The following is a 15,958-nucleotide window of genomic DNA, read 5'->3' on the forward strand; positions in this document are numbered from 1 at the left end:
ATGTAGCTCAGGCTGGGGAGTGGGTAGGAAAGAGATGAGGCTGAGAAGCTGCATTTCTCACAAATATGGGTAGCTGAGAGGAACGTACACCTGCTCGGAAGCTCAGAGCATCAGGTGTTAAGTTTGATCCTAAAACCCACAGATCCTTCCAGTTCTACCTCTGATGGATTTGGCTACCCAAGCAGGAAAAGGACGGTGTATCTTGGAGGAATTCGGCCTCTGAGATTCTGCCCTGAGTTCTGAGAAAGGAACATCATCTTTCCGGCCCTGCCATTCCGGGAACTTGGTGGGACTGAGACCTGCTGGAAGCTGTCCCTGTTGATGCAGGAAGCAGATGTGTTGACTCCGTGGCCAAAGACATACAGTTATCACAGTGTGTTCTCCTGCAGGTACTATTATTATTAGTTTTATTTGTATGCCGCCTTTCTCCCAACAAGAGACCCAAAGCGGCTCACAACGTTAAAATTCACACAGTTAAAAACACAATTAAGTTCAATATGAAAAGACAAAATTAAACCATATATGATTTAAAACAGAATTAAATGATGAAAACGTGGAAAAGATTTAAAAGGTTAAGGGTATGTGTGCCATCGTGCACTCAAAAAAGAGATTGCAGGGTTGACTTTCCCTTGGTCAATGTGTCAAGGTGAACTGGAGGAAAGTGTGTTCCGGGAACAATCCAGGCGTATCTGGTGCTGGAGATCAGAGTCCATGTGCTTTCGTAATGTCAGAGTCCCCCCCCCCCTTTGCCCAGGATTCTGCTGAGATCAGCCAATGTTCAGTGAACCTTTCTGCTGTTGTTACGGTTTTACAAGAGCCCAAGGCCATGCCGTTGAAAGCCTTTCGGATTTGCAATACTATCCCTTCTTCTCATGCAATACTAAAGGTTGCTTGTTTGTTCCCTCTCTCCAACCCCCAAAGTTCCTGGGCTTTTAATAACAAATGACAGGTAGACATTAATTCTGGAAAGTTTGCCCCGTCTTCTTATCACCGTGCCAGGAAAGCCCACACTAGCTTAATTTCTGCCTGTTGCAAATCTCTAGAAGTGGGAGAGGAAGAAGTAGCAATACGAAGTGAAGCAAGACAGGCAAAATGTGAATTAGGGCTTTGTCTTCTGTTGTTGTTGTTGTTGTTGTTGTGTGCCTCTGATCTGCTTCCAACTTGTGGCAACCCTATGATTTGAATGAGCTTTGAAAGGGCCTGCTGTGAATGGCCCTTTTGCTCAGCTCTTGCAAATTCAAGGCTGTGGCTTCCTTTATTGAGCCAATGCCTCTCATTTTATGTCCTCCTTTCTTCCTGCTGCCTTCAGCTTTTCCTCGCATTATTGTCTCTTCCAGTGAGTCTTGTCTTCTCGCGATGTGCCCGAAGTGCAATAGACTCCATTATGTTATGTTATGTTATGTTATGTTATGTTATGTTATGTTATGTTATGTTATGTTATGTTATTTATTTATTTATTTATTTATTTATTTGCTGTTAGAGGAAGAATTTCAGGCTTGATTTCGTCCAACACCAACTTATTTGTCTTCCTGGCAGCCCATGGTATCTATAAACCTTTCCTCTAACACCATATGGGATATAGCATTTTGTATTTGCAGGTCTTTGATTACAGGGTTTTCCATTTCACTGTTTGGGTCCTGTACTGTTTCCCTTTCATTTATAAAAGCAGGCTGATCGTGTGGTTGCCAAGTGACCAAGAAAAAAAGGGGGGGCAGCTGGTTCCTAGGCTTTCAAGTGCAGCATAAGGTGCGAAGGCTGTTGTGGGTTTTGCCCTGCATGAAGAGTAACCCCAAGCAGTTGCTTATCTCTCTTTTTCTTCTAGGTGTTTTTAAAGAGACAGGTGCAAAGAAAAAAAAAGGTGATACCTGGAGTTCCACATTTCAAACCACCGAAACAAGCTCAAGATGAACATGGAATATCAAGATGGGTGAGTAAGGAGGGTCTGAATAATACAAAGTTAATACATGTATGCATGTAATACATGAACAAAACTTGGAAAATAACTGCTTTAAAATAGTTTCATTCCTGCTATGGGTTACAGAACTTGAAAGCCAACCTGCTGCCCTTACAGATTATTACATTATTTATCGATCTGTTTCTGTGCTATTTTTCTTCTAAAGGAAGCACCAAAGGCTTAATAAAAGGATAATAGAAAACCTGATAATATCCAGTTAAAATGCCTTCTAAGAACGCCTTCCAATGCCCTTCAGAAGGGCGTAATTTTCAAAATAAATGCAGAATGTAAATATGATCCTGCTCATGACGTTACAGTGGTGCCCCGCATGACAATGATAACCGTTCTGTTAAAATTGCTGTAAAGTGAAATCGTTGTCATGCGAAAGTAAAAAACTCATTGGAATACATTGAACACCGGTTAATGCGTTCCAATGGGGGAAATACCTCTTCGTTTTGCGAAGATCCTCCATAGGGGAAGCCATTTTCGATCACTGTCTTCCGGAAAGAGGACCAGAAAACAGCGGGGAGCCATTTTGAGAACCGCCGATCAGCTGTTTCTAATCGTCGTTCAGTGAAAAAACGGTTCCCGATGCAGGGAACTATTCATTGTTAAGCGAAAAACACCATAGGAATCATCATTTTGCGATCTCTATAGCAACCACAAAAAACTCATTGTTAAGCGATTTCATCGTGAAGTGGGGTCATCGCCAAGCGGGGCACCACTATGCTTTTAAATGAATTTTCTTTTTACCTCTGTTCATTCATTACAAGCAACTAGTTACAGGTAACTGCCATCACTTATACCACGTGTAAGGTCAGAAACACAAAACATATCCCATTACCAGTGAGATCTGAGACATCTTTCCCTTCCCTTTCCTCCTCTTCTGTGCTTGCACGGTGGTGAAAGACAGCTCCATGCATGGAAAGCACTCCTTATGGAGCCTTCTGGTGCAGTGGTTAAACTGCAGTACCGCAGTCAAAACTGTGCTTATGACCCAGGATTCAGTCCCAGGTAGCCAGCTCAAGGATGACTCAGCCTTCTATCCTTCTGACTCGCTGGGAGGGGCAGCGGCAATGTGTAGCCTGCATAATTAAGTTATAAAACACCCAGAGACTGCTTGAAGCGCTATGGGGCACTATATAAGCAGCACATTTTGCTTTTGCTTTTAACCACCGTCTTGTTTTGTCATGTCCTCTCCCTTGCTAGGTGGGGTAAGGCTAATCTGTAAAGCAAACCTCACTATCCTTATTCCCAGTAGGATGCTGAGCAACTTCTTTTTTCCCCTAGAAGTTGCACAACTGGTGTGGCTACCTGCCAGGAAAATGAAGAATGGCTTTCTGCACAAACCTAATGGGGAAGTCATGGTTTCTTCAGCTGCCACATCCCCTCTCACCCTCTCCTCCGATCTTTAGCCTAGGAAAATCTTACCTGGCCCACCTTACAGTATTTGGCTCTGGAAAAGAAAACTGAGAGGACATGTGCAGACACCGTTCAATTTGTGCAAACCCTTTGAATCAGGGATGTCGTTGAAAATAATCATTCCTTTCTGGACTCACTGGCCAAATGCAACCGGAATCAAAACGATTCTGGAATACTCCATAATTTGTTGCTTTACTGGAAGGACAGATCCTGAAGCTGAGGCTCCAATCCTTTGGCCATCTCATGAGAAGAGAAGACTCCTTGGAAAAGACCCTGATGTTGGGAAAGTGTGAAGGCAAGAGGAGAAGGGGACGACAGAGGACGAGATGGTGGAACAGTGTCATCGAAGTTACCAACGAAGTCATCCTTCGTCAAGGACTTAAGTCATACCGGCAACTGAACTCGGTTGTTTTGTTGTTGTTGTTGTTTTTTCAATTATTCAGATTTGATTTGTGACTCGGAGCCCACCCACCTCCTCCCTTTTTTCCTGGGGGTGGGGGAAGCTTGCTTTTAATAGGGACTTGGGCTTGGGGGTTGGTACCAGAGACTCAGACTTCGGATGCAAAGACTTGCCAAGATTCCTGCTCAAAGCAAGATGGGCCTGCTCCTTCACTCTTCACCGACTGACTGCAGAAGGGAGCTAACTCGCTTCTGTCCCATTCATTATGGAGGGTCAGATTTTAAGGGATTAGTTCTGGATTGGAGTTTGGGCTAATAGGAATATTTGACAAGGTAGAGAGTGGTCGCATAGACCAGATGGGTGGGATGCAAATCAAATCAAATCAAATCAAATCAAATCAAATCAAATCAATCAATCAATCAATCAATCAATCAATCAATCAATCAATCAATCAATACAGTAGATAGATAGATAGATAGATAGATAGATAGATAGATAGATAGATAGATAGATAGATAGATAGATAGATAGATAGATAGATAGATAGATAGATAGATAGATAGATAGATAGAGCTTTTAAGCATCCAGAAGGATCAGACCATCCTGTCACTACTGCTGGAGTTAAATCTGGAACAAGAGTGCAACCTAGTGGTCACATTAGCATTGCTCCTCTCCAGAAGCTGAAGCTTTTCTTAAAAACAACAACAGAATTCAGATTTTTTTTTCCATTTCAGAGGAAGGCAAAACAGGATTTGTGGTTCTAATATTGAACTAGGACCAAGAACCCCAAATTTCACCTATGCATCTCTGTCCATCAGTGACGTCCTGGACTTGCTTACTGTCTTCCTCAAGGCTGTTTTTGCACCCCTGTTCCTCTTTTTCTATCTCACACACACCTACAATTTCTGGAAGTTGCAGGTTTATTTATAGCTTCCAACCCACCCTGTGTCAATTAATACCCCCACATACTGTTTTTTTTTTTAAAAAAACTGAAAGTGAGCTTCTAACCACTTGGATTTTAACTTTTTGCATTTTTTAAAAAATTGTGTGTGTTTGTGTTAAATGGTCTGTGACGTCGAAGGAAGTACCAAGGGCAGAAAACTGGTGTACCCTAAACTCCACTAGCACAGCTTCCAGTTTCTCCCCTCTACCCGTAAACTTCTCTACGTGCAGCTCAGAGCAGAAAAGCAAGCGGTGGGATGTGCCTACCTCAAATCCACGGCATTTCTTCCACCTTCAGAAAGGATCAAATGAATATGCTTTGGGACAGCTGTGGGCAAGGCCTGATTTCAGCTATCAAATGGTGCGGTTGCCTGCAAGCCACACACCCAGATAGGAAGGGGCTCAAGATTAAAGGGTGTGCCTATCTAGGCTACTTAAAATGTATGGAGAAAGCCCATGTTGATGCCCACAGACGTCAGAGAAGCTACAGAAATGCTTCTGTCTGTTGTGTATACTTTAATATTAATACTTTATGATACTTAATTCAGTTCCGTGTTCGGTGTCAATTGAGTTTTTTTAAAAAGACTATATTTTGTGCCAGGTGCCTCGGTGATGGTTTTAACCTATAAAGTCCTGAACAGTTTGGGTACCTGGCAGAACGCCTACTTCCAACAGGGTCTGCCTGTCCGACCTGCACATCCCAGGCAGGACAGAGGAGGATCCTGACCCTCAGAGAGGCCCGAAAAGAGAAAACACCTCACCTATGGAACCCACCGCCCCCTGCCATCCACTTGGCCCCTTTGCTGGTGATGACCTTTAAGATGTCATTAAAAACCTGCCTAATAGCCTTTAACGGGATTGATTCCTGCCCTTTTAAATGTTTTATATATTTTATAATGCATTTTGAAAATTCGGCTGGCTATTTTTATTTCATGCCTACTTTGAAGTTTAGTTATATTTTATGATGTTTGATTATTAGTGGGTTTTTTTGGGGGGGGGGTTGTGTGTGCTATAAACTGCTCAGAGTGGCCTTTGGCCAGACAGGCAGTAGAGAAAATGAATGAATGAATGAATGAATGAATGAATGAATGAATAAATAAATAAATAAATAAATAAATAAATAAATAAATAAAGTGGGTATGTACATACATACATAATTTATTTAGTAGTTTCTGAAGATTAATAAAACTGATTTTTATTGGCGAAATGGCATGCAATTTGTCTTTTTCAATGGTTAGCCTCTCTGTGCGGGGTTGAAGCTGCAAGTCTTAATCCATGCTTCAGATTTTTCTCTGTTGTTCTGGAACAAGGTGGGTTCTTCGCCATCTTGATGTCTAGCATCAGGAGGTGGTGTCAAAAGGAGGGATGGTGTGCAGTCCATTGTAACCCACTCTTGAGCACTTTTCCTCAGTGATATTATACATGTCGTAGTAATCACCGAGATTTGCCCCTGATAGTACTGTGAAGTGTTCTTAGTTCATCATCATCCTTCTTCTTCTTCATTAGCCAGCCCATTGACATCCAGTACTGGATACATGCTTCATCTTTTTGTTTCCAATGTTTCTCATTTACACTGTTTTCATCAGTGGTTTAGGTATCTGGCTGCAGAGCCAGAGGCTGGGTGTTCGATTCTCCACTGTGCCTCCTGCAAGAAGAGCCAGCCTGTGTGGCCTGGGGAAAGCTGCACAGTCCCAGGGCGACCCCAGTAGAAGGGAACGGTAAACCACTTCTGTGTATTCTTTACCTAGAAAATCCTGGAAAGGGTTGCCGCAAGTTAGAATCAACCTGATGGTACACATACACACAGGATCCATGCTAGCCCTACTCATCTTTTAATATCGCCCATCTACTTTGTGATCTTCCTTAGAACATCAACAGAGAGCTGTAATTTCAGTAAATGTTAGAGCCTCATCCATGGATCCTGCCTCCCCTGCAAAGCATTACAGAAATTTGAATCTGAACCACAGCAGAGCACACAAGACATGATGATTGGGAAGATTGTGCAGGTCATGATTCAGTATATGTCCAGGTGTCTTTCCACTCACTTTGCTGCATTCCCCTTCATACCATCTTCCCAATGACATATGGAATATCGGGCCTTTGAATTATAAGCTGCAATAAAACCCCAGCTTCCCACATCATTATTACATACCACATGGGTATACATCTGCACTGTTACTATCCTTAAACACACCATATTTTGATTGTTTTAATAGACATGCATACTAGTTACTACTTAGTTCTGAGAAACCATTCTCTTACCTTTGTGCCCTTTGTTTAGTCTCTTACACTATTGTTATAAAGACAACCAGCAACATCGTTTTCTAGACAGCAGACAGGAAGCCACCAACATCTGGTTTGCTGAGTGTCTAAACTTCCCATGCCATATGACAAGAAACAAGACAAAAGCAAAAATAAAGACAAAAGCATTCTGCCACCTTAAAGACTAACTGCTGTGTCTTCTTGTGAGCTTTTGTGAGTCAAGGCCATTTCATCAGACCTAAGAGTGGGACTACATGGGGAAAAAAGTACATTTCTACAGGGTCCCACAATAAAGAGACAGTGATTCCATGATACTTGGAACTTCATCCCTGTTTTGAAACTCATTCTTTTCAAACGGAAAGATGCCCCCTCTAGCATCTGAAAATACCAACAGCTGGTGTAGATGAAAGCAGGTAACTCCCCCCCACACCCTGATAAACATATCCTGGAGTTTTCAGCTCTGGTATGACGTGCAGATGATAGTTACCCATTCCACACACTGTAATTTTTGACACCCACTACTCTTACAACAGCAACCACAAATGATTCTTTCCCTTCCTCTTTCTAAGTCGGGCTGCTGAGATAAAGAAAGCTTGTGAAGGGGGAGTGGATTTATGTATCACAAGGCTGTTCTGGGAGAGCCGACTCCTGTTCAAGAAGTTAACTCTGGTCCCCTTCCTCCAGCCATGGTTTTGCATAGAGTGCTAGCTGTTGGATCTACTGTAGGCTATGTTATATATATTAACAGACTATAGTCTCCAAATCCTGTTAGGTCCTAGGCCCTCTCTATTTGGTCCTTGTTCGGCCTCATCTAGAGGACTGGACACCTCACTTTAGGAAAGATGCCAACAAACTGGAGCAAGTTCAGAGGAGAGCAACAAGGATGATCAGGGAACTGGAAACTAAGTCCTATGAGGAAAGGCTGAAAGAACTGGGCATGTTTAGCACTGAAAAAAGAAGACTAAGGAGAGATACAATCACACTTTTCCAATACTTGAAGGACTGCCATACAGAGGGGCAGGATCTGTTCTTGATCATCCTAGAGTGCAGGACACGCAAGAATGGGATCAAGCTACAGGAAGCCAGATTGAGACTGATTATCAGGAAAAACTTAATTGTCAGAGCAGTACAATGGAACCAATGACCTCAGAAAGTAATGAGCACTCTAGTGCTGTAGGCATTCAAGAGAAAATTAGATGATCATAGGTCAGATCTGCTTAGACACCGATATCTTCATTGAGCAGGGGGTTGGCCTCGGTGGCCTTATCAGCCCTTTCCAACTCAGTTATTCTGATTCCATTATCACAGAGTTCAAATAACAAAAAACACAGACTTTTATGAAAGGAATGCACAGAGGCTGAACAATTTAAAAAAAAAAACCCTAAGTCAAGTAAAACTAGTTTTGTTAAGTGACAAGTATGCACTTAAATTAGTAAAAATGTAATTCTTGTAAAAGGAAGTCAGAATCTTCTTGGAGATTTATGCTGAGTGGAGTGGTTTAAATTGTAGTTACTTGCCAAAAATTAATGAGTTGCTACTGCCATTCCTAGTTGCGTGTCAGTCACTTACACTGGCATATTTCTTCAACAGGACTCTGCCCACTACAAATATAATGTATAAACAAATGCTACTGAGTACTGGAAGATGCCAGGTCACTGGACTCATGCTGGAAAATTCCAAGCTACCCCTAACCTCATAAGCAGGGAACCAAACTGGCCCACAAACCTACTTCCATTTGCTCTTCTGACTACTCTGGGGCAGCCTTACATTCTGCAGACTATCCCCAGTTATTGGGGAACAGTCCTAGGACTATAGCTTAGTTTCTTCCTGCCTTAAACGGTCAAATAACACTAGTACTTTTTCAAGCATGGGTTTTTCCAAAACAGTCCTTCAAATGGTCTTGAAAACCCCAGCCTCCCTGATGTTTTCCTTTGGCAAAATATAACTGAATTTCCATCCATGACTTAGAGCAGTGGTTCCCAGTCTTGGGTCCCCAGATGATTATGGACTACAACTCCCAGAAATCCTTGCGAATGCAGCTAGCGGTGAAGGCTTCTGAGTCCAAGGACATCTGCGGACTTAAGGTTGGGAACCATGGACTTAGAGCATTAGGTTGGGATCCCATAGTAAACAGGCCTTTTTTGTGTACACCCAGCCGCAAACACAGAAGGACAAAGCTCATGCTTTTATTTTGTACAATAAAAGTTTAATGACTTTTATAAAAATGTGCTATCTGGCACCAAGTAATGAATCCACAAATTATTAACATATTTACAAGTAGGAAGCCAATAAGATCAAATGAAAATATATTTATATATATATAATCTATATATATAATATTTATATAGACAGACAGAAGGGTAGATATACACAGTTGAGAAGCATTCACTGAGCAGACAAAGAAGGGAAGGAGAGAAACTGTATCCATCTGTCCATGTGCGCACATTTCCAATCTCTGCATTAAACACAAAACTTTCAGCAAGCTACCAACGCTGCAAGAGAAAGTTAAATACTATAACCCTCCCTGGTATAGAGATTTTTTTAATATCTATCTCTTTTTTTTACATATATATATATACAATGGGGGGAAAGCACATGGAAAAAGCATAGGTAATCCAACAATCCTTCAGCCTTACAAGCTGGGAAATAGCAGTCAGTTTTGAAAAGTTGGAAGAACTTTTGTGGTTATTTTGATAAAGCATTTGGAAACTTCATTGACACAGTTTAGATGGCTATCATTTTTAAGTCTGAATTGCTCATTCTTTGCTGTTCAGAAATATACGGTTGAGATGGATGCAGGATCACACAACTGCAGAGATGGGTTAAAAATCAAACTGCTCAACACTGTTTGACTTCTTTCTAAGGTGGTAGTGGGAGAATAAAATAAAAGCTTCCTGAAGCTTACATTTAAACACTTGGGCATGGAGACGTTTTCATAAAATTAACGGAGGATTGATGTAGATGATCAGTTTAAGAATGAGCTGCAGCAACACTAGGCATGAACTAACAAATGGTTTCTATTCATATCCGAGAAAGGCACAACAGTCCATGCAGAGAAAGTGGCTAAAATTTAATCTTATTAGGAATATTCCCATCATAGCACAAAAAACGCCCACCAAAAATATAGCAGGGATGTTGCTGAAAGTAGTGAAATGCTGGTAGGAAACTCGGAAAGCACTACTCTAAGATATTCTCTGTCTCAGTACTGTATATCACAGCAAAGGGAAAAAGAAAGAAAGGAAAGGAGTTAATCCTTTGGGTATCTTATACGACAAGAATAAAACAATGGGAAGCCATATTCTAAAAACAGCCCAAACTTCCCCTTATTTAGAGGTCACAATGATGTCACTTTTCTCTGCATGTCCAGTTGCACATGCTTTCAGCAGAAACTATTTAAATGATTTAAAAAAAACCCACACCAAATGCCTAGTGTCATGCTAATTTGCTTGTATCTGGTCAGCTTTTGAAAAGCTTGCCCCCAAACAATTCAGAGAAACTGTGATTCAGTCACTTTATCTCTGTTGCTAATGCACTGTGCTTAAAAGTACACTTATTTGTAACTCATGCATCATTAAACCAAGATCTTCAGCAAGGTCTGCTCTTACCCAAGTTCAATTTAAAACCAGAGTTGATCAAGTTTGTTTAAAAGCATGTCAGTTCAGTGGCTTTAAAAAAAGCAGTTTGTTTATTGTAGTTATTAGGTAGCTACTGAGAAAGGAGATTTGAAATGTTCTGCCTTCTCAACCCTTAAGGCTTAGAATGACACAGTCCTGCAGCAACTGGAGCTACTGAAAGAGAAGACTTGAATGAGGGTTGTAAAAACAATGACTCCCATCCCCTGCCAAAAGCATGTATAAAGACTTCAGCCATATCTTGGCGCCTGGTTTTTAAAGGGGCAGGAGCACAGTTTACAACTGAGTGAAACTCAAATAGGAAGTACCTGATCTCCAAAAAATAATGTGAAGAAAGCAAAGTAGCTGCATCACTAAAAACAAACACACACACACACATCCCAATGGGGGCATAAAAATGAAGAATTTTAAAAAGCTGTGGCCTAAATGGAATGGCTAGCCTCAATGAGAATAGACCCAGAGAATCAACTGTTGAAGTCTACAGTCACTTAAGCATCACTGATTCAATACGTCCACTTGAGATGAGACCAGCAATTGTATTCAAGCCTACCAATGGAAGAGCAGAAGCCATTAAAAATTCAACATTCAAGTGATCTGAGCTGGGAAAACACACTAGACAAAACAGCATTTCTCCAACTTACACAGGGTCTAGGGTCTTTAGGGATAAAAAGAGAACTTGACAAGGGGCACCACATTAACTAACAGCACCTGATTCATTTTGAAGTTTACCTAACATGTAGAAATAGTCATGAGTCGAGGGCGAAAGGGATTAGAAAAAGCTAGACTGCAGTGCGATGGGGTGGCTTAATGGATAGCGCAGTTTTTCATGTGTGCAATTGTCTTCCTTCGTAATGCCACCGGCAGATGTCATATGAGGTATTTCTTCCAGAAGTGAATGGAATAACATGGTTGTAGGAACACTGACAAGAAGAAGGGGAAGTAACACACAGTAAAAAAAAAAAAAAAAAAAAAAAAAAAAAGGAAACAGAATAGTGAAGGATTCCACTTGTACCTCGCAATCCAAACCAGCCAAACAGGACAAGATGCCGCTTGAGAATAGAATCAGCGTTAAGTAATAGAAATAAATTTGAAGGTTTTCACGCACGTGTGTGAGAGCGACAAGGTGGGTGCCACTTCAAGCTTTCCAATCTACCACAATAGTTGCTAAGATGTATTCTGAAGACAGAAAAAAGGTATAGAAAAACATAAATGGTAAATGGTAAGGTTTTGCTGGGAACAGAAGACCTACCACTGCTCCAAAAAGCATCAATTGGGTAAAAATCTCCTGTCTTTGCTTCTCTAGCTATGGGAAGAGTAGGCCTCAAGACTCAACAGAGTTTATAGGAAACATACAAAGACTGTGTTTGCCTGAAAAGAAAATCTCTCAGAAATGTTTCAAACTGACTACTATGACTCCTGCTTCATAGAAGAATGCAAGAAGACAATGTAGAGATCATGCTGCAGAGTTCAACGCACATACCTTGGCAGCCTTAAAGTTGCTCCTTAAGAGATTACAAAAAGAAAGGTGGCATAGGAGATAGCTCATCAAAAACGAAGCAAAGTGAGAAGATGCTGCCCACTAGTCCATAAGCAGCCTTCAAAATACTGGAGGAAAGTTGAGATGAACCATCAGCTAACAGCATCAGCTTCCAATGAAGTTTGCTAAATGAAAATTGGAGGAGGAGGAGACCAGCGGGAGGTTGCCATGGTTCCTCCTCTGCAAATTTTCTTCCTGGACAGGCTCATTCCCACAAATGGAAGGGGAGAGGCAGGGAAGAAATGGGGACCAAGGAATGGGAGGAAAGGATCGCAGGGTGAGAAGCAGCAAAGGAGCGGAACGTTTAAGTACGTCTTGTCTAAGGCCAGCACTTTTTCTCCTGAAAAAACCACCTTTTCAGCAAACATGGAGTTGGCAAGCCATATTTCGTATCTGAGGCCTAAATCCAACAGGCAGTTCCTACTTGAGGAGACCCAATAATCTACGGGGAACTTGGTATGTCCCCATTTAGGTTAAGTAACATTAGATTAGTGAACTTGCTGTGCTTGGGACTAATAAATACAATTCAGCCCATCGGATGCAATTTTCCTTCAGATGAGCACGGCAGCACAAGGAAAGCAACAAGAAGAAGACGACTCTGTATTCCTGAACCTTCCCTAAAAGCATCTTGCCCCTGACCCACATTTCCAGGATTCAAATTCCATAAGAAGACCATGTCTGGAGACATAGTGTGTTATTCCCTGAGAACCTGCTCCCAGTAAGCAAACAACATTCATGTGTAGGCACCCTATTACTCATGGCTGTGGGCAATACACAGAGGAACACAAGCCAGGAGCAAAAGTGCTCTCAGGAGGGAACGGCTCACCACCACTGAGAACACCACCATTTGGCAAAGAGAATGGCAGATTTCTTTAAAAAGGTTTCTTTTTTTAAAAAAAAATCCTGCTAATATGTTTCCACATGCCTTGTTTCAAAGCCTTTCACCTTTCAAAACTGATGTCCATTTCGATGAAACAAGAAAAACACATTTCGACCCCTCCAATGCACCACTGAGGTGATGTACTTTTCCCCAGGAGAGAGAGAGAAAAAAATCCATGTTGCCTGAAAAGAAAAGGGTGGCACAGTGCAAGTGGAGATGAAACAGGAGAAGGAAATACACAGCAACATTATTTACAGTTTTCTTTTTAGTATGAAGTGGAAAAACAAACAATATTTACATACCAATAAACATGTGTTTCTACAAGAAACAGCCAATCCATCTGGAATAGATATATACACAACTTTCTTCTCCTAAAGAAAAATTATCAGGGGTGGTGGGTTGTGGGAAATTCTTAGCTTACGCTGCAAGTCAGCTCGGCTGAAGCCACAAAGTAGCAAGGAAAGAAAACCAACCCCTCCCTCACTATTACGGATAAATGGTTTTTCTCCTCCTCACTACATTAAAGGTCAGAGCAGAAGGAAAGGGGGGAAAAAGGACAATGAGATTACAATGCGCACAATGTAATCCCATGAATTTTCAGGACCTTTACTTCTATAGCCTCAAGTGCTTTGCAGAATAAAAAGGGAGGGCTATTCTATCAGGAGATATTACCTTAACCAAGGTGGTTCAAGTTTTTGCTCCCAAGAATATATCTAAACCATTAATGTTGAAGAATGATAATTTCAGAGCTCTCTGGCCATACAGAGGAATGTTTAAACCCACAGAACTCCCTCCGTCTCTTTCTCTCTCACCAATGCTGCAACACTACCTTCACTTTTGGAACAAAGATGGGAAGCAAAAGGCACAACCATCTTTACATTTCAAGGGCTGGGACAACTCCTTGGTCTGATTCAAGCGTCACCTTGCCTCAAAAAGTGTCCCTGGCACACATGCTCATAACCTGGCGTTTCGAAAAAGGTCGCTAGCCAATGGCTGCCTGTCAGAGATCTACAAACTGAAATTAGGACATTTAGAAGGGAACGCCTGACTGCTACATTTCTCAGCCTATTCAAGCTATGCCTCTCAAGCTCAGAAGCAGAGGTTCTTGGGCTTGCGGAATTAACCACAATTAAGCACCCTCAGCTTCTTTTTCAGCGCAAGGAAGAGTATTTAATCTCTGCGAAAAGTCTTGAGTCTACATTTTAAATTTTGATTTCCCAGTGAGGACCAAATCACAGATTGCCAGCTGCCTAAAGGAGGAAAAAATTGGATTTATCATTGATTTAAAACCTGAGAAGAGGGAAGTGCTTTCTCGTTGGTTAGTAACTTGAAAAACTGGATGGGTCTTAAGGCGACTGAAAGTTTTCCCCTACAACATGGTAGGGAGAGGAGCTAAGCTACAGGGGAGAATGGAGGGAAGGGAAGAGGAAAGGACAGTCAGGAAAACAAAATAAATATGAGTGCTGTGATTATGCCTCAGTTCAGGGTGCCTCGGCAATTCTCTGTGCCACACAGGCAAGGAATCTTGTTCTCCTCAATTGGGAACTTGTAGTCATAAGTGATCTCCTCATTGACGCTGATGGGTTGTTTAGAGTAGATGACAATCTTCTTCTGGGACTCGATCGTGATGACTTTGGCATAGCAGTTGGGCTGAGGATGGAAAAGAGGAACAAAAGTGAGCTAGTCTTGCAAGTAACAGGTTAGCTCCACGCCAACCCCAGAGCCATGTGCCTCTCCAGAATCTAGAAATGACCCCTTCAGAACCAACACTTTAGCCTCTAGTACACATGAAAAGCAAGGGGACATTAGACCCACTACCTGTTAAGTAAAACCTGGCAGTTGGTAACAAAAGGTGAGCTAGTGAAAAAGATCCTTCTTCCTGGTTTCTCAAAAGGCTGCTCATGAATCACAACAAAAACCCGTTTGATTCCCTCTTCTTGATGTTTGCATTTCTATTCTCACACCTCTCTCTGTAGCTGCTGAAGCCCCAGTCTGGCACGTTTTAATGGTATTACAGAGTTGCCGATTTCAACATCTGAATAAAGCTGATAAATGTTAAGCTCCCAGGAGCAGGGGCTTTGGGATTTTTTCTGTTGTGGTTTATATTTCCAATTGGACTCAACTCTCTGAATTTTCTAGCCATATCCTCAGAAGACATCAGTGTGCTAGCAGAGGGTGGAGGGGAATTGTCTGGGAGTTTCTGTCTTTAAAAAGTGATCTTTTTTCAAGCTAAAAATCACTACATTCACTGGTGGCAAGATAAAAGTTCAGTTTATTTGATAAAAACACCACATAGATGATGGCTGCTGAAGTGGGACCAGAAATCTGTTTCTCTGTGATTCCTAGGCAACTCACCGTGCAGCAGTGGTTGATGAAGCGTGCCAGGTTACCACACTTGGTGGCATCAATGATTGTATCATGGTCCACACGGAAAAGGTAACTGCTTCCAATGCCTTCCTGGGCATATCGCTTCTCACGCATGTCAGCCACCATCTTGAAAGGAGAACGAGTATGGGAGAGATTGATGAATGTAACAAGTGACAGAAACGAAGGCTGCTCTATCAAAGGAAGGTCTGCAGTTAATCATATAGGTCTGGAGGTTGAGACTGGCATCCTAATGAGCTCTTCCTGAGTGAAAAGTTCCACCAGTGTAATAATGTGAGATCATGCCTGTTGCTCACCAAAAGGTTGCCGCTGTGCAAGCAGTCACCTTCCTAGGGAAAAACCCTTCTTCTCTTGTGCAACAGTGATACTTCTACAAACAAGACAATCTTATGCTACTGCTGCACCGGCAGGACTTCCTGCTCAGCAGAAATGCAATAGGATCCAGGCCTGACACTATCGGCCTCTGAGAGGAAGGCGTTAAGAGTTGCGGGACTCCTTCTCAGTGTAAAAAACCATGACAGCAGTGATTTCCACATGTATGTGC

The 15,958-nt window shown here is 41.9% G+C and overlaps 1 protein-coding gene and 1 long non-coding RNA gene across 4 annotated transcripts in view; one reads left to right on the forward strand and one right to left on the reverse strand.

Moving 5' to 3' along the window:
* Positions 1–38: 38 nt before the first annotated feature.
* LOC144583409 (uncharacterized) lies at positions 39–11,906 on the forward strand. Its single transcript, XR_013537173.1, has 2 exons — positions 39–1,927; positions 3,584–11,906. It is a non-coding gene; the product is annotated as an uncharacterized LOC144583409 (long non-coding RNA).
* The window catches only part of SETD1A (SET domain containing 1A, histone lysine methyltransferase), a 37,898-nt gene continuing 31,104 nt past the window's right edge, over positions 9,165–15,958 (reverse strand). For all 3 annotated transcript variants that reach the window (XM_072976908.2, XM_072976909.2, XM_072976910.2), the window contains exons 19-20: positions 15,385–15,522; positions 9,165–14,679 (exon numbers count right to left, since the gene is read on the reverse strand). In XM_072976908.2, the coding sequence (XP_072833009.2) occupies positions 14,506–14,679; positions 15,385–15,522 (312 nt within the window). In that variant the 3' untranslated portion in view covers positions 9,165–14,505. The remainder of the gene's footprint in view (positions 14,680–15,384; positions 15,523–15,958) is intronic.

Source organism: Pogona vitticeps, chromosome 6, assembly GCF_051106095.1.
Source record: "Pogona vitticeps strain Pit_001003342236 chromosome 6, PviZW2.1, whole genome shotgun sequence".
Lineage (NCBI taxonomy): Eukaryota > Metazoa > Chordata > Lepidosauria > Squamata > Agamidae > Pogona > Pogona vitticeps.